General features: G+C 34.6%; 1 protein-coding gene across 1 annotated transcript in view; it reads right to left on the reverse strand.

Annotated features, from left to right (window-relative positions):
• Positions 1-19,126, reverse strand: part of LOC129228361 (endothelin-converting enzyme 2-like) — a 238,409-nt gene that overhangs the window by 17,284 nt on the left and 201,999 nt on the right. The window contains 7 exon segments of the mRNA XM_054863040.1: positions 1,013-1,078; positions 2,764-2,894; positions 7,088-7,155; positions 7,883-7,934; positions 11,124-11,185; positions 13,422-13,525; positions 15,540-15,617. Coding sequence (XP_054719015.1) covers positions 1,013-1,078; positions 2,764-2,894; positions 7,088-7,155; positions 7,883-7,934; positions 11,124-11,185; positions 13,422-13,525; positions 15,540-15,617 — 561 coding nt within the window.

Genomic DNA, 19,126 nt, shown 5'->3' on the forward strand with positions numbered 1-19,126 from the left:
GATATAGTGGTCTTCCTGCTTCTTCAAAGACATGTTACTTACTGAAATTGGGCACATCAGCTGACCATTATTTCCAAGGAGCGTTCATGCACATACGCACAAATGAAATGAAGCGTGAAAAAGAGGATAGAATGTACATGATCAGCAGGGAGAATACGCGCCGGTAAGTGAAAAGACAAAAGAAAACTATAGTTTCTTATCAGTTTGCAAAAGCTAGCAATGAAAAAGTTTGCGATTAATAAGAGTTTACAATAGCTACTCCAAAGCGCGATCTACCCAGCTTATTTCTATTTGGAAATCGCTTCAAGTACATCCTTTCAACAGCTAATCCATTTGAAAAGTTCATTTGAAAATCCTGTCAATCAAAATAAGCTAGTTTTGTGAAAAACGCATTTGGATGATTGACTAAAAAAGATTTTTATTCCCAATCCCTCGGATTTTTAAACAAATATTTCAGTTGATTAGCAGGATTTTGTCCAAGACCACGAACATAGACTATTCGAAGAGTATACTTCAGCTCTTCAGCAATCACTAAATGGTATCATTATTCCGTTTCCCCGACAAAACTGGCAGATGGTGGTTTAACCGGGAAAATTTCCAAATAATTCAAAAACTTTCAAGGATAATTTTTGAAAGATTACCAAAACTTAGCAAAAAATATTCCTGCTTTTTTTCAGGATATGTCACTGGCGGAAATAGGGCACGTCAGCTGCCTATTATTTTCTAGGAACGTTTCTGAATTGTTTTTATAGTGAAATAGTATTTCGGGGCCCCTCTCTAGTCAATCCTTACAATTTTAATCGTTGGTTATAACAATTCCAACCGTTTCAGACTCACTATAAAGTGGGACCCTAGATGCCTAGTTGGTCAATTCAGTAATCAAACTCTGCTACTTGCCCTTACGTTTTGATTTTAGTTCTGATCCACGGTGTATATTACTACACTCTAATAAAGTATTGCAATGTGTTTTCAACTGTTTCATAAAAAAGTTTTGGAAAGAACTTTTTCTTACCCAATATGCTTGTTTTAGACCTGAATTATCACAGATGTTGTCATCGAGAGTGTTATTGCCATTAACCTAAAGAAAGGAAATGTTTCAAATAGAAATAGTTTTAAAAGCTACCACAATCAATATCATACAGAACATTAGAAGAATATTTATTAAAATCCTAATACCTTTTTGAGACATTTCAGTAATAATTACATGCATACACTGAGGCGACAAAAGCCATGAGATACTTACCAATATTGGGTCGGACTTCCTTTTTCCCAGCAAAATGTAACAACACAACATGGCATGAATTGAAAAAAATCACTCCAACGCCCTTGCAGAAATATTGACATTTCTACAAAGGCATAGAAAATTGCAAAAGAGTGGCTGGCGTAGGGTTTTGTGCAAAAACTGACCGATGGATTATGTCCCATTAATCATTGATAACTAGCCATTGGTCAGTTGACCTTCCCAAATTGTTCAATCGTTTCAGATAGATTAGCCATTGGGTAGTTTCCAAGTGTCATCTGACCAATGGCTTGTTATGACCAATGGCTGACCAATGATATTAAGCGATCCAGGTGGCCAAATCGTCCCTGGAACTATCATATTTCGATAACGTGGACAAAAGGGCAAATAATTTATGTGTCCATAAACATGATTCGAAATACGCTTTCGATTGCCACTTTTTTAAGTTTTGTTCATATTATGTGGTTTCCAGGTGAGGGATAAATGTAAACACCTTACTTACTTTTCCATGAGACGATGTAAGTACATGATCACATAGAAGCTTAATAAGTTCTACACGAACAATACTTAACATGTAGCCCTTAAGTTGCATGAAACCCATTGTAGTATTCTGACGTCATTTAAAATGAAAGCACAGAATTCATGTACTTACAATCATATTGGTGTCATTTACATCAAAATGTAATCTTCCAAAAACATTAGAAGAATGAACAGTTCCTGTTTCCAGTTACCCCAGAGTACAAAATTTACGGGGTGAATGGAAACCTTCAAATTGCACATCCAAAATAGTTAGAATGGTGAAATTTATAACTAAATGTTTTAAACCTTTCGCAAGACAAGTAAAACTAGCTGAAACCAGTTACTTCGCATTTGTAGACCTGCTGAAAAGGGAAATGTAAGATCACTAAACATTAAATACAACTTTCTTTACAGAATCATATTTAAACAATGATGACGCCTGCACAATTGTTTCTAAAAACGTGGAACTCTAGAATTTCTTCTATATGTTACTTAGTCGTCACTTACAAACAGTTTAAATTCAAAAATTGCCACAAGTGTGATAATAGAGTTTGATTCCATCTACTTCATGTTTCCTTTTGCCTCAACTAACCTTACAAGCAATTTTTACGCAGCTAGGGAAATTATAATAGTTTCGGGACCCCTGATTGGCCAGACGACTCTAATGCGTCGGCCATGTCCCCCCCCCCCCATCTAAGGCATGTGAACAAATTTCATTCCTCAAAAGTTCCGAATTCACATTTGTATGATTTTTATTCACCCCCTCCTTTCCTCGAATAATGTCTAGAAGATCTTCTTTCGAAATGAAACATTTATTAGACCATGCGAATCAAGCTTTTAAACAGATGGGTGACGTTTTAGCCAGGTAGCCAATCAGCAGCTCCAACTTTTTACATTGCCTCTAGCAAAGTAGTGGTTGTTTATATGCGACCCTATATGAATTTCAGCGTTATGAAAAATACAAGCATAAGAAAACAGAAAAAATGAAAGAAACATTCTCTTACATTTTGTCCTACCATCTCGATGGGCAGTTGTGAGTATTGCTCTACGAAACAGAAGGCCTGTTCTTTGAATTTCTCCAGAATTTCATCCGTCCACCATTGTGTCAGGTTTCCCACCTTGTCGAACTTCCTGCCTGGCAGAGACATCAAAGCTCAGATAAAACTCTTAAAGCTGAATTCCTACCAGTTCCGATCATATACCTTTATGATGGGAACGGAGTTACAGTGATTTCCTCTTAGTTTTCTAATTTACTTAAAAATATTTGGTCACTTTCAGCTTTTATCAGCTTCTACCAAACTTAAAAGGGAGAAAAAAGCCGCTCGGTGCGCTTGCTGCACCTTCTTAATATAGACTTACCCTTTGGCTATTTTTTTAAATTCAAAAATTTCACTGTAAAAAAAACTTCTGAAACGTTAGTTATTCAGGGAAACGTTCTGGGTGACAAGAGTCTGTGTCATATACTGTAAAAACGATTCAAAAACGTTCCTGGAAAATAATAGGCAGTTGATGTGCCCTATTTCTGCAAGGAACATATCTCGCCAAATCTAAGAACGTTTTCCGCTAAATTTCAGTAACCTTCCTGAAATTCCAGAAATCTTCCCGTGTAAAGCCAGTGGTATCGCTGGATCTTCAGAGTAATCTTAGGTATGGATAATAACAGCTCCAAAAGCAGTATTGCAAACATGACCAAAGCTAAGCCATCTCACTTGATTGCAATTCTTGCAAAGTTACGTAGTCCAAGGCTTAATCACCTTAGACGAGCCGTTATCATTCGCTCCCTTTGGGGGCTTAATCAGACCAGACAAACCCTAACCGAATTAAAGACGGTACATCTTATAAATGCTCTCAGTTAATCTTCAAACTGGGAGCTAAAAATTCTTTTTGCAACAGACAGAAGTCTGCATTCGTGCAACTTGTTGCAATTCAGGAAACTTTTTGACAATGATACTAGATATTTCCAAGAAGTTGATAAAAACCATTGAAATCCCGAAACGTTACACAGGAATTTTCAGTAACGTTTCGGAATTTTTTAACAGTACAAACCAATTGCCGGGACAAGAATCTAAGGATCTAATCGCAAATAGATTTCAGACAGCTCTTTTCTGCCACAGTTGATTGGTAGATGCTGAGAAATCTTTGTCATGTGACCTCATATTTATGAATCATTTGACAGAGTGAGAGGGAATTTCGGTAAATCCGTCCGTATGTTAAAGGTTGATGATTGGGGCAGATATATCGTCGCCTCAGCGCAACGATAGGATTATCGGATGTGCTGTTAGTGTTCGTTATTCCTGGAATTAGATGTTTTAGTGTTGCTCTGAGGCGACGATATGTCCTTGCTGTTGCAATTAGTGTCAATTCATAATTAATTATTAAATAAAGCAATGGGAAATAGTACTTAATCATGAAAACATATCAAATTTAGAAGATTCTAAACACGTTTAAAGAAACAAATTTAACGTAAATATCGATGTAACACACATTTACGACCTTTACGGGAACGTTTACTACCTTTACGACTTAAAAATGGTTCCAAAGAGAACTAATATCTTTAAAACTCGTATTCAGTTGATTTAATTAAAAATACTTCGCCTTAAATTACCGCAACTGAGAAGGGATGTTCAATTATTATTTTGTGCAGTGTACTGGTAAATTTATCATCTTAAAAATTCTCATAGTTGAATTTGCCACCACCTGTGACAATGACGCAGCGAGTAATGAGAGGTGGGGGGGGGGGGGGATGGCGAGCCGTCTTTTAGAACCCTTGGCTTCTACACATTTTTCTAATGCCAATGTGGCATTGTATACATGTAAGGAATGGTTTAGGGTATTCCAAAAATGACTGATACATTTGAAAAATCAATAAAAACTAAACAGTCAGCGATCAAAATATATCGTTTATTGCATTATGCTTGAGACAGAAGTAAATTTTCAGACAGATAAACTTTCAAAATTAGATACAATGTTCCTCAATAGATGGTGCTACATATATTTCAATGGTATAAAAGAAAACGCAGTTTGTAAGGTCGCCAAAATGACCGGTATATATGAAATATCAACGCTGCCCGTTTATGTTTTATTGATTTTCAAATATACCGTCATTTTGGCGATCTTACAGACTGCGTTCTCTTTTGTATCTTTTAAATTACCTGTAGCGCCATCTATTAAGGAACATTGTAACTAATTTTGAAAGTTTGTCTGTCTAAAAATTTACTGTTGTCCCAAGCATAATGCAACAAACAATATATTTCTATCGCTGACAGTTTAGTTTTTATTGATATTTCAAATGTATCAGTCATTTTTGAGCACCCTGTACAACCAAAAGGTAAACTCTGGTTGCGCTAAGTAACCAAAGTATAAGCTCAGATGAATTCATCTTCAAAAACGCAATTCGTATTGAAATTTTATTTTAATAAGTTCATTGCAGTGAGATTACTATTCAGAAGGGCTCTACGTTTAAATTTTATCCTTAAAATATCTCCACAGTCAACCTACCGAATCGGTAGGTGGAAAAGCAAGTTGCATACGTTAGTGCATTTTGCTTGCGCGGAAATCGGATAACGACAATCGTGCACGATTTATCGTTGTCGTATCGGTAAGTGGAAAAGCGCCCTAAACCTACTGATGCATTGGCCTACGCTTAAAACGTTATAAAGTTTTAAGAAGTCTGTAGAAAACAGCATGTGATGTCAACGTGACAGAAGCAGTAATCCAACCACTGCGACGGGAATTTATATGAAACCAATAAAGATCTTGTTGTGCGTTTACTAGAGCAATTAAGAAGGGTAATAATTTGTTTTAATCAGGGATGCTGAGTTGTAATCGGAGTTGGAGTCGTGAAGTCAAGAATCATACTGATTTTTGATCAGGAGTCGAACACTTTAAATTACAAGAATCAGTTTCGGAGCTGATCATTTTGTTCGCAACTCTGCTAGGGATTTTGCATGGTTACTATACCTAGTCACAATCGGAGTCGCGGAATTGGAAGAAGATTGATTTATGGGCAAAGAAGTTTAAAGTTTCAGGAACCGGAATCTGTAATTTCCCCTTCGACTCAGCAGCTTTGGTCTTAATCACTAAAGATCAAACCAATTCCAGAAGATTTAATGAGACATAATCTAGTTCATAGCTTAATTAACAATTTCGTAAATTGGGATTGTTTCCATAGTTATTATAGTTATTAATTTCTGTCTAGTCTATAATCCCTTTGTTCATGTGTTTCACAAATATTTGCTAAAATGTTATCTCATTGGGAAGTTTGATTTGAATATAATCCGAAGGGAGTCAGGCGACACTGATCAGAACGAACAGTGTCTTAACGGTATAAATTTAAAAAGGTTTTTTGGACAAGGTAGCCCAAATGCAGTTATAGTTTTCTTCCATTATCTGCAGTTGCAGTTACTTATAGGTGTGAATTGTTTTTTGCTGATGTTAGTCTTTATTTCAGCTCATTTTGTATTAAGAGGGTTATTTATTGTGCGAAATTAATTTAAAGTTTTTGCAATGTTGATTATCAAATCTGATGATTATCAGATTAACTGATAATGATAACCTGTATGACTATCAGATTTTCTTGGGTATTTTTCTCATTCATGGAACATCTCTTCTCAATAAGAAAAGGTGACTCTTTGAATGATGTACGGGATAGGGTCAGAAATTTATCAATAAATTGCTTTATTTCTGAGGTTATACATTGTCAACTTTGGAAATCTGGCATGGAAAGCGTAGTCCATCACAGTCTATCTCTAACTTTTTAAGGCAAAACATTCTTTAATTAACTTTGTTTATCTAGTGCTCATTTTCAATACGTCTACTTCACAGACCTCGCCTCATGACCAGAGTTGCGGAGACGGAGTCTTGGAGTCGAGCTGATGCAAATGAATCGGAGTCGGGAGTCAAAGGCTTAAAATTCCAGGAGGGGGAGTCAGTCTTTTCCCTCTAATTTTTGCAACTCTCTCAGTGCTTGGGGGTTCGGAGTTGGAGTCAGATTGATTTTGGAGTAAAGGAGTCAGAGTTGGAGATTGAAAGACTCTAAAACTCCCGGAGTCAGAGTTGGACATTTTTCTTCCAACTTCGCAGCTTCGGAATTGAATGAAACTTTGTGATAATAAAAAGGTTCTTGCTGTTTATTTGCCGCACTTCACGCAGCAAAAATTCACATGTGTCAAATTCTACAAAATTTATGACTCGCCCTAGTTAATCTAATGCCCAATCGAGAGGCTACTCAAGCGTAAACATTTTGAAGAGATACTTTTTAAAGGAACTACAAAAACTGAAATTTCTCAATTCGACGAGAGTACCACACTGCAGAATCTATTTACTTACCGCTATTGTCAAATCCGTGCGTGATCTCATGACCAATTACCACGCCAAGCATCCCATAATTCAAATATCTAAAAAATAACAGATTGAACTGAACAAATGGTATTTTTCAGTGCTTCTATTGTTATGTAAAACTAAAAAAAATACACTAATCAAGTTTAATTTGCATTTAAAAACTTTTTATTTATTTATTATTTTTTTTTAAATACGAAACTATGATGCTGTGCTTTTCTTTTCTCCTTCTCAAGCAAAAATTAATGAAAAAAATTGCTCAAAAATGAGCAAAAATATTTGCTAAAGTAGAAATATAAACGAAGTCAAAGAAATTTAAAGAGTAATTAAAATCAACATCAAAATCTTCGACGGAAATAATATCAATTCAATTCGGTGATTTGTTTTTGTTTTAAATTTTATAATGCAGATAAAGATGTAATAGAAAGGTAAATTTTTACTTTGTAATTCAGTCAAATTAGACTGTTTATCAAAAAAGTAGTTTTTATTCTAAAATTTAGTCAAATTAGACTGTTTATAAATCTTTGATTTTTAAAAAAATCATAACAAAAATAAAGATGTACTAAAACAGTAATTTTTACTTGATCATTCGGCCAAATAAGACTGTTCGCAAAGTTTTTATTTTTAAAACGTATTTGTCCTTTTAAATAGAGTAGCAGCATTAAAATCGTACTTCGAAGAATGAGTAAAAGCCGTGTAAATGTGACGATTAGGATCCAAAATTACAATAGCAAAAACATTATGTTAATAATAAAATTATCGATTGGTGAACAAATAACTACTTACTTTGGCCTTTCAGGAGTAAATATTGGAGATCGGAGAATTCCAATGGGAAAAACTGCAAAAGAGACACTTTTATGAAATGTGTGCAGATTTTTTACGCTTATTGCAATGCAGTTAAAAAAAGTGTAAATATGGAATTTCAAAATTTACATTTGCATCGTTGACGTTCGGTTGAACAGTCAAAAACATTGAATTCGTATGATACGAGGAAAGCAAACAACTCAAAACGCAATCTAGACATCCACAATGTGCACCTTAATGCGGAGTTTGGCGATAGTTTTTAGCTAAAATTTATTTCTGATGTTAAACATACAACGATGCTTCACGAAAAAACTTGTTTCGCCAACGATTGATAACAGCAACCCATGCTTTTGCTCTATTCAACCAGTTTTAATTGGGATTTGTCCAAGCACGAGCGCCAACAACCTTAAAGTGCACTATATTATTGCATTGGCATAGCAGTCCTCTCTTTAAAAAGAGCGAGATAGAAATGGATTTATGTCCGTATGGAACTATATTTTTTTTAAATTTCGAGATAACAATTGTCGTATTCATCCAATGTTTTATTTCAGAAAATGGCTGCTGTTTAAATCTAAATGTTACAAAACTCGAAGCATTTTATGTTCGACATGAGCCGACTCAATTCGTTTAAACGTACTAACGCCACATCAGGGGAGCTGACTTATTCGACATTTTGGTTCCAAAATTGCAGGGGCACAAAATTAGTTTTTGTAAAAAAGCCTCGCTGCAGAAAACTGGTGCCCAAGCTTCAGCTGAGTTGCCTAATTAATGTTTGATTATTTTATTTTGTAAATGAAACGATTTAATTAATACAAATTAAAAACAATCTAGGTGTGGAAATGACGTTCATTACACAGTAAATATTTCCCGAAACATTTTTGTTGAATTTGTGAATTAAGTTAACTTTCAAGATTTACCTTAAGTGACATTTTACTCAACATCAATTGTTTTACGACATAGCAACCAGCAAATATTATATATAAAGTATTTTTAAATACTAGAAACAGGGTTGGCCCTCAAAGCTGATTGGGAACCAAAATGTCAGATAAATCGACCTTTCCTTTTAAAGGGGTTCTAAAACGTACTAAATTAACCAGAATTCGCATTTTTGTCTTCAGTGTTAAGTCCACTTAGGAATACATTTCGATATTTTTAAAAGCGCTTTTTTTTTCCATTCTATGACAAAATCTAATTTCGATCAAGTTTTTTTTTTTTTTTTTTTTTTTTTGAAGCAGAGTGACCTAGTTGCTCAGGATTCAAATTTCTCTGATAAGCCTAATGTTCCACATAGTATTTTTTTTTCTTTTTCTGAAGTGTTTCAAATTGAACGAAAAATAGTTAAATGAAACAGGAAAGAGATCCTTCGAGTCGGAAATGGTTTGTTCAAGTTAGACGCGTCTCTCGAAACAGGCTAAGTAAGGTATGAAAATAGGTTGTATTACAGGAAAAATCACCTGATAAACTGCTATTTAATTTGCAGAAATTTTTTTTTTTCAACTAGATTTACCTAAACGGACGTTTTACTCAACTTATCATCAAGTATTTTACGACATTGCACCCAGCGACTATAATAACGTATTTCCAAATACTTGAAACAAGGCTGGATGCAGAACTGTCTTGGAACCAAAATGTCGGATAGGCCGGCCTGTCCTCTAAAGGGGTTCTGGGCAGACTGATCCCCACCTCGGAATATAGCTGCCGTGTGCAATATTTATTGAATTAATTTATTTTTGACTTTGAAAGTTTCGTTCTTAACGATCTTTTGTATAAAGCTTTTTTTTTTCTACTTCCAACTCCTTTTAAGCCTACTTTCCCAGTAAAAGTCAGAAAAAGAAGAAAAAAGCATGAAAGTAGGCTTAATGCATCTTAAAAATATCGCGAAAAACAAAAAAAAGTCAAAAATAAATAAAATATTTAAATAAATATCGAAAAATTAAAAATTGGAAAGTAGGGTATTTAAATTGGGGAAAATGTCTGTCTGTCTGTCCCCCCCCCCCCCCGTAATAACTTTTGAATGAATAGTCCGATTCGAACAAACTTTTTTTTTGTTCGAAAGATCTCGGCGAGGACACCTCATTCCCATATCTCACTTTTTGATTTGAACTATTTTTTGTTCTATTTTGAACAGTTCAAAAAAACCTAAAATTAGCGCCTACGGGGAAATTCAAGGCAATTCCGAACTGTGAGGCGAATCTGCTTCAAACGAACTTTGTAGGAAAAAGCTTTTGATGAAAAGCTTGTATATAAAATATCTTTTTGATTTGAACAATTCTCCGTTCAATTTTGAACAGTTCAAATCCCTTAACATTAGCGGCTACGGGGAAACTGAAAGTCAATGTAGATTCCGTACTTGAAGGCGGATTTTTTTCAAACAAATTTCGTTGGAAATATCTCTTGACGTATTTTATGTTCCTACATAAAGATATGCGCAGACGATTTTTTTTTTTTTTTTGACAATGAAAAGTATTTCTTTAAGTTGACATTTTATTGTTTTTATTTATTTTGGTAAGTGCATTAATTCATTTAAAAAATTATTTTTGGCAACAGGGGAAAAAGAAACGATTTTTTTTGATACAATATATTTATTTTAATGAGCTTATTAATTTTAATTATTATTTTTTCGTTTTGAAAGCTGTTAAAGAATTTTTTTTTAATGGAAAAAAGTGTATTAGCTGTTTTTTTTAAAAAAAGTGCTGCTTTTTTTTTTTACAGTAATATTTTATTCCTAGAAATTAGCTTAAAATATTTTAAAAATATGTTTTAAACAATTTGCGATTTTAGCTATTTTTGAGAATATTGATCAGGTACTGGAAAGTAGATTGGGTATACGGGAAAGTAGGCTCGTATAGTTCTAGACGGAACTTCTTGTTAGTCTAATTTTTACGGGTAAGTAGACAGAAAATTGCCTAATTGCTGAAGCTCCGTGTAACGATATCAGCGTTAAATAACGAGATGTCAAGTTAACCCTTAATTGGTTGCCTTACATCCGAGAAGAATTTGACTTTTTATATACATTACATAAAAATCATTGGAATTTTTTTTACTTTTTTACTTTTCTAAATTTTGCGGGCTGCATGAAAAATAAATTTTGGAATTGCACCTCTCCACTTTCGTTGCAAAATAACCATGACAACATGAGCATCTGCTTTATGTTAACATTTTAATAAAAAGAAAGGTACTTATTTAGTTAAAATTTCAATGCAAATGACTGCGGTTAACTTACTAACGGCATTTCCCGTTGCTTCATAGAAGGCATTCACGACAAGAGGTTGGACGAACCAATCCCTGAAAAAAGAAACAAATTAAAAATAAATAAATAAACGAATAAATAAATAAATAAATGGTTAAAAAAAGTAACAAAATTCGAAGAACACAAAACTGAAACAAATGAAATGAAGAAAAATACTTTAACTGAGTGACCACGAGAACAATTCTCCCAATCGAATTTTAAACTGCTTAAAAATCACAGTGATCTAGCTGGCGTTAGACAAATCTGTATTTTTCAGTAACACTGCACCCCCCCCCCCCCCCCACCCCTTCAAATATCTTCTGACTCCATTCTTGCTAATTTAGACCACCGTTTTCCCCCATCATGTCTCACTTTTCGGAAATGGCGCTCACTCCCCCCCCTTTTTTTTTGTTTTCGCCAGCTTCATAGTCGTTATTGTTATGTAGAGGGAAGAGTGCATTATATTAACCATTTACATTCTTCTGAGGGGTTAGAGAGGTGCTAAGGTACTAATTTCAAAAGCATGAAAATTTGGAGCGTTAGGAGACTTCTCGGAGGTATCCAGTAATCAATCAAATTAATCAATCCCTTTAATTATTTAAAACATCATCAAAACCGACCTTTTTTTCATAGGGGTTTGTTTTACAATTTTTTCACCCATTTTCGACATAAAACCAAAAGATGTGACTCACTCCTATGGGTGCCATTTTCGAGAAAAAAAAAAAAAAATTATGCCGGAAAAAAATAAGGAAAATATTGGAAGCATATCGCATAGTGAGAGTCGCATTGCAGATCTTCAGACCCCCCTTATTATTCAACTTCCATTCACAGATATAATTAAGTTTAAAAAATGAACTCAAGTATGCTAATGGTATAGCATTAGTGTATACTTGATTTCCTAAGGATGCACCGCCCTCATCATTTTTCACTATATCAAAAAAGTGATAACCAATGGGGACGGTGCATCCCCAAAAGTATAAATATGTACTTTAAAGCTACATAATAAGCATAAGTTCATTTTACATTTAATTACATCTGTGAATATAAGTAGAAGAACAGGGGAAGGTTCTTTACTAGAAATCTGCGATGTGTCTCTTGACTATGCATTGCAACGTGCGATGCTTCCAATTTCTTTTCAAAAAAAAAAAAAAAAAAACTTAACATTGTAAAATATATTTTGGACATAGAGCTCATACAGGGTGTTCCAAAAATGACTGAGATATTTGAAAAATCAATAAATACTAAACGGGTAGCGATAGAAATATACCGTTTGTTGCATTATGCTTGAAACAGTAAATTTTCAGACAGATGAACTTTCAAAATTAGTTACAATGTTTCTCAACAGATGGCGTTGCTGGTATTTTAAAAGGTGTAAAAGAAAATGCAGTCTGTAAGATCTCCAAAAAGATCGGTTATATCTGAAAAATCAATAAAAACTAACCGAGCAGCGACAGAAATGCACTGTTTATTTGCAATATGCTTGGAAATACAGTAAATTTCTGAGAGTCACACCTGCAGCCTCCTCTAAATACCTGCATCGCCATCTGTTGAGGAAAATTGTCACTAATTTTGTAAGTCTATCTGTCTGAAAATTTACTGTTTGTTCCAAGCATAATGTAACAAGCAGTATATTCCTGCCACTTCCCGTTTAGTTTTCATTGATTTTTCAAATGTATCAGTCATTTTTGAAATACGTTGTAAGTGTGAGTCCATACTCTAGTTTTACGTCAAAAAGTGAGCGAAAACTTTCTAAATCAAACTCCTAGAAAAAGAAATTCGGTTTTAGGTTACAAAAATATACAAAAATACATTATATTTGTACACGATCTGACTATTGTATTTCTGTGCATCCATTTAATGAATAATAACCATACAAAAATTTTATATGGCATTCTAACAGCGTAAAATTCATCACGAAATGCACCCTGTGTCAGTATTTTTATAAGATTTTTCAAAAAATGGTAAGAGCAAAACTTTCCTGTTATCATTCTATAATGAGGAACTTGACTATGCTATTTAGAACCCCTTTAGAGGACAGGCCGACCTGTCCGACATTTTGATTCCAAGATGGCTTTGGATCCCGCCTTGTTTCAAGATTTGGAAATATACATCTATAGCTTAGCATGCAACGTGGTTTCTGTACACATAATGTTTTCACGCGTACTAGCTTGGAACCAAAATGTCAGATAAGTCAGCTCCCCTTTTTAAGTTTCCTTAATGCGATTACTGAGAAAGGTACTTCTGCGTTGAAATGAAAAAAAAAACTGCGAACATGAATATTTTCGGACTAACCTTTCTTTGTCGACTGTCCGTGTCATCTTTGTTAGTTCCTTAATTACTTCATACCTATTCATTTTTAGAATGTTTCCCAAGAAATGGTCTTCAGATATATCCAGCTGAAAGAAATTATTTGTACTAAGAAACTTTTTTCTTTTTTAACTTGTCACACAGACAATTATAACAGAGCATATAAACGACATCAGTAAATAAATGCATAAAAACATTGGAAAATAAACACAAAGGAAAGTAATGAATTCAAAGAAAATCTTCTGGCCGTCTGATTCAAGGTCTTGTTGATTTATAACTTTTTTGTATGAGCAAAAATATTATAGGCTAATTAGTTTTTAAGGGAGCTTCTTTGAAGAGAAGAAGTGAATATTGATATTTTAGTCGTTACGCAAAGTATTAGAATTTCAGAGTAAATACTTATTCTATAATTTGAAATAAGATACAATAGAATAAATGTTTATGTATAAAATTAAAATAATTGTAAAGTAGAGTGCTGTATCTTGGAAATCTAGTAACTTAATAATTTTTTATAAAACTAACAACAATATTAAAAATTATTTTTAGTCTTATATTATTAAATTATAATTGTTAGTCTTACATATTATATTATATTAATAAGTATTATTAGTCTTTGCGTGATATTGTCATTACGCAAAGTATTAGAATTTCAGAGTAAATACTTATTCTATAATTTGAAATAAGATACAATAGAATAAATGTTTATGTATAAAATTAAAATAATTGTAAAGTAGAGAGCTGTATCTTGGAAATCTAGTAACTTAATAATTTTTTATGAAACTAACAACAATATTAAAAATTATTTTTAGTCTTATATGATTAAATTGTAATTGTTAGTCTTACATATTATATTATATTATTAAGTATTATTAGTCTTTGCGTGATATTGTCATTACGCTAAGTATTAGAATTTCAGAGTAAATACTTATTCTATAATTTGAAATAAGATACGATAGAATAAATGTTCATGTATAAAATTAAAATAATTGTAAAGTAGAGTGCTGTATCTTGGACATCTATTAACATTGATAATTTTTATAAGTCTAACAACAATATTAATTTTTTTTTTCTTGACTTAACAACTAGATTGGATTCGGCAATGTAAGCACACTGTAAAAACGATTCAGAAACGTTCCTGGAAAATAATAGGCAGCTGATGTGCCCAATTTCTTCCAGTAACTTATCTTGGAAAAAACAGGAACGTTTTCCGCTAAAAGTCAGTAACCTTTCTGAAATTAACCTTGAAACTTTCTGAAGAAGTGCGAAATATCCCCTGTTGAAGCAAGCCGTATCTCTAGAACCTTCCAAAAAATTATGTAAGTTTAGTGTTATTGATTAGAACCTTCCTGATGTACTAAGAAGGCTCCATAAAAATCAGAGCGACCACGGGCAAAGCTATTCAAGAAGGAACCAATTATATCTCTTGCCAGCAATTCCTGCCTTGCGCAGCTGTAGCTATCCATTGATTTTTGTTGCTCTCATTACCAGCTTAGTCAATTTGGACAAACCGTAAGCGACCTTATGCCGATACACATAATAAACACGCTCATTCAATCATTAAACTGGTTGCTAAAAATATTTTCCATAACAGTGAAAAGTCTGCACGCGTGCAACTTGTAGTGATTCAGGAAACTTTTTTGTGAAGATACTTGTTTTTACGGGGAAATAGGTGAAAACGTGTGAAATCCTGAGACGTTCCTCGAAAGTAACCAGTAACGTTTCGGAATTTTTTTTACAGTGCATTGAATTGATGTTGTGGTGAGAGAAGGGAAATTTTGTCTCTCAAAAATAATACTCCTTTTCATACAATTTTTATTTTGTTAAAATGTTTTTTAAAATTATTTATCTTAAAATTAAAAATAGCACATGACTATGGCTCATAATACACAAGTGTATATGACATTTCGAAGATCAAAATTTCTTTTGTTGATATCTCTACTGTAAAAAAATGGACTTAGGATGTAATCTTTATACGCGTTTTACTCAAAACTTGAAAATGTCCACTTGCATCCCTTTGCTCTCACTGCCTCATAAATAGATGGAAAATGTTCATTCACATTTAAAATTTTATTCCTTAAAATTGACGGAAAATTTGGTACTTACTCCAGAATAATCTGTATCCAATTGTACAGGGTCCAAAATGTATTTTGGGAAGCCGATTTTGGTAGTCATCGCAGTGACCTAAGGAAAAAGAAAGGAAGAAACTCAAACTTACAGAAAAAAAACCCCTTAGCCACCAATTTTTTCTACGCAGTTTTTGTACATATATCAATATAAGTACGCTTAGTTTGTTTGTTTTCGGTATAAATTACTTCTGTAGATTCCCGTCGGAGCAGGCTCATCTTTACCGCTCCGACGAAGAGGAATAGCTTTTGCAATGAGAGCCGTTTATCCGATGCACAGTGGGGGCGAAAACTCCAAAAAGCGCTTATATAAATGTTTTTTTTTTCATACATTCAACCAATTGAGGATTAGTAAATTTGCACAGGTCTACCTCGTAGGCAATCAGAACTAGAACTTTAGAGCCCTGTGTTTACTACAAAACTAATGACAGCCTTTAGAAAGTTGAAAAACCAAGAACGCCGAAATTTAAGAATATATATATATATATATATATATATATATATATATATATATATATATATATATATATATATATATTATTAAAGGTGGGTATATTTAATTTCTCCCGCGTCCAACAATAGTATTAGGACAAAAAAAAAAAAAAAAAAAAATGAGTAATCGAATTCTCAAACCGAAAATTGATTTTGATCAGCGCCGAAAACGTGAGAATTCAAGGTCATTTTCTTCAAAACACTCTACAAAAAATGTCCTCTTATGTCCTGTTAGAAATTAATATTAATTAGTCATCAATGGTCTGTAGAAGGACCCTGAAAAAGAATTAGCTGCGTAAACCTGCAAACTTTGAACCATGAACCTAAACAAATAATAAACAAAAAAGCCGGTGTAAACAAACAAGCGAGAGAGGTTTAAAAACATTTTTTAAGTGCTTTTGGCGTTTTCGTCCCATTGTGCGCGAGAATCGTCTATCGGATAATGAGGAAAACGCTCATGCGTCACAGTCTCACTGGGCAGACTGCGGATAACACCGAAGTACAGGAAAGCCCTGCCTCCGAAGAGACAACAAGCGCCTTCGCTCAAATGACGCCTACAAAGCGCCGAGTAGCAACTCTATTACATCCGAGGTCCTAACATTTCACAATATTGATTTAAAAAAGTGGTAAAAAATTATCTCTTCCTCCGACGATGATAGGTAATTAGAATCCTTTACTAACAAAACTGATAGAGCTCTCGATACTCTTTAACTAAAGAAATTCATCCCCAAAAGTAATAAGTAATATAACCAATATCACAGGATTATTGAGTTTCAATAAAAGATGTTATTCTAAGCGTTAATAGCTTAATTTGGAACAGTCAGACATCTAAACGTGCTGAAATTCAAAACCTCCGAGAGGAAAATGAGCTCCTGCAAAAGCTTCTAAAAAATGAAACAGCAAATTTTGCAAAACGTAAAGAAGAATTTGATGATAACTTGTTAAATTTCTCTAATAGACTAGAACAACTCGAAAGGTAGTTACAGGAGGGAAATAACGAGCCCCCGAGTAAGAAACGTTGTGCTTCAACAGATTTCCATAACCTCTTTGGGCCAAGTAATCTAAGGCTCCTTATAGTGGAAGAGCTGACGCATTCGCCATTTTGGAGCAAACTTGATCCAGTGCTTCGTAGCGATAGCACTGCTGCTGATGTTTACATTTCTTTAGCATATGTTACATTGAGTAAAATGTTTGGTTGTTCGGCTGTTAATTGTGCAAACACCTCTAAGAAAGGATTTCAGCTCTTCAGATTTCCAGCAGATGCAGAAAGAAAAAAGAAATGGATAATTAATAGCCGACGAAGTGACTGGCAGCCTGGAAATGGAGCTCGCTTGTGTGAGGTTAATATCGATTTATTTCTCATAATTTCACTATCATTATGTTATAAATACTTTGTAATCTTTAATAACATGTTACAGTGTTCTATGGAATGTCTTTAATTCTGTATTTCCCTGTTGTGCGATAAGTACGCTTGCTCCCGCTTGCTCCAACGTGACGGATGCGTCGGCCTCTCCAGTTATAGGGGTTCTAAAGTAACCATTCCAGGGACCCCACCCACGCGGAAACTCAAAACCAGGACAACGTCCACATTAATAATGAATTCAGGCTTCAAAACAAGGCAGGAGGAAAAGTGGAGCCCCCATTTTTACCCTGATCAAGGTGGATAACCCAAACCCAATTATCGACAAAATCTTCGAAAAAATCAACGAAAAAAATGTTTGCAAAGTAAAAGGCAACGAATTGGCCATCGAGCCCAGCAATACCCAACAACGTAAGTTGATTAGAGAATTCGTTAAAGAAAACAACATTCAAAGCTTCACCCACCAATTAGATGAGGACAAACTTCTCAGAGCTGTTGTTAATGGTCTAACATTGGACTACTCCGAAAGCGTCTATGATGAAATCACTGATCTTCGGTTCCCACCCGTTAAAGTTCTCAGGATGACAAGGAGAAGGGAAAGAATACACATGCTCCTCCTGAAAGTCTGCCTCGAGAAAACTGAGAAAGACAAGCATTCCTTCAACCAGGAGCTCATCTCCTATTACAAGATTAAAGTAGAACCTGTTAGGCGTAAAAGCAGGATTTCACAATGCTGGAATTGCCAGCGTTGGGGTCACTCGCAGCACTTATGCACCCTTGACTCAAAATGCCTAAAATGTGCAGGTCCCCATTTGACCGAAATCTGTCCCGAAGATACGGACTCCACTCTCAAATGCTGCAATTGCGGCGAATTTTACCTTGCTAATTCAAACGACTGCCCTAAAAAGCCTACTCTCCATAGTAAATATGAAAACACTTACAATGGATGGGATAACCAAACCCAACCTCCTAGTATGATTCCATTAGCTCCCCACCCTGATTCCTACGCTGCTAGAGCGGCAAGCACTTCCCCCATCACGACCCAGGGGCAAGACAACCGGGCGCAAGTCCAATCCACTTTTGCCAATGTCATTCAATCTCTTCAATTTCTCGCCACCCAAATCGACTCCATTTTTAATCAACCTGGAGCTAAATAATTCTCTTAAAATTGTCAGCTGGAACGCCAACGGGCTTTCCAGGGCCAAGATCTCTGAGCTTTCGCTCTTCATGAATAAATGCACCCCTGATGTTGTTTTAATCCAGGAAACCAAACTTAAAAAGCACAGATGTTCAAGTATCCGTAATTACATTTGCAATCGCTCTGACAGAGGTGTTGGCACTTTTGGAAGCTCCGCACTTTTTATCGGAAAAAACCATGCTTTCCACAGGCACATTGTTGAAACTACTCACATCGAGAACACCCCCATCACCATCAAAGTGGCCAACCAAGAAACCTTGACAGTGATTTCCGTATATGCCCCCCCCCCCTATAACAAAATCGAGGTTTAAGACTTCAACTCCTTCAATTTAATCAATTCTAATCTGATTCTCATGGGAGACTTCAATGACCACCACGTCCAATAAAATAACAACTACAATAACGACAAAGGCTACTTCATTAAAAATTATTCCGCGAATAATAATCCGGAAACTATCGCCCTCTCAAAACCCACTCACTACAGTCAAGGCTGCCCCTCTATTATTGATTTTGCTCT

The sequence above is a fragment of the Uloborus diversus genome, chromosome 8 (genome assembly GCF_026930045.1).
Source record: "Uloborus diversus isolate 005 chromosome 8, Udiv.v.3.1, whole genome shotgun sequence".
NCBI classification, from domain to species: domain Eukaryota; kingdom Metazoa; phylum Arthropoda; class Arachnida; order Araneae; family Uloboridae; genus Uloborus; species Uloborus diversus.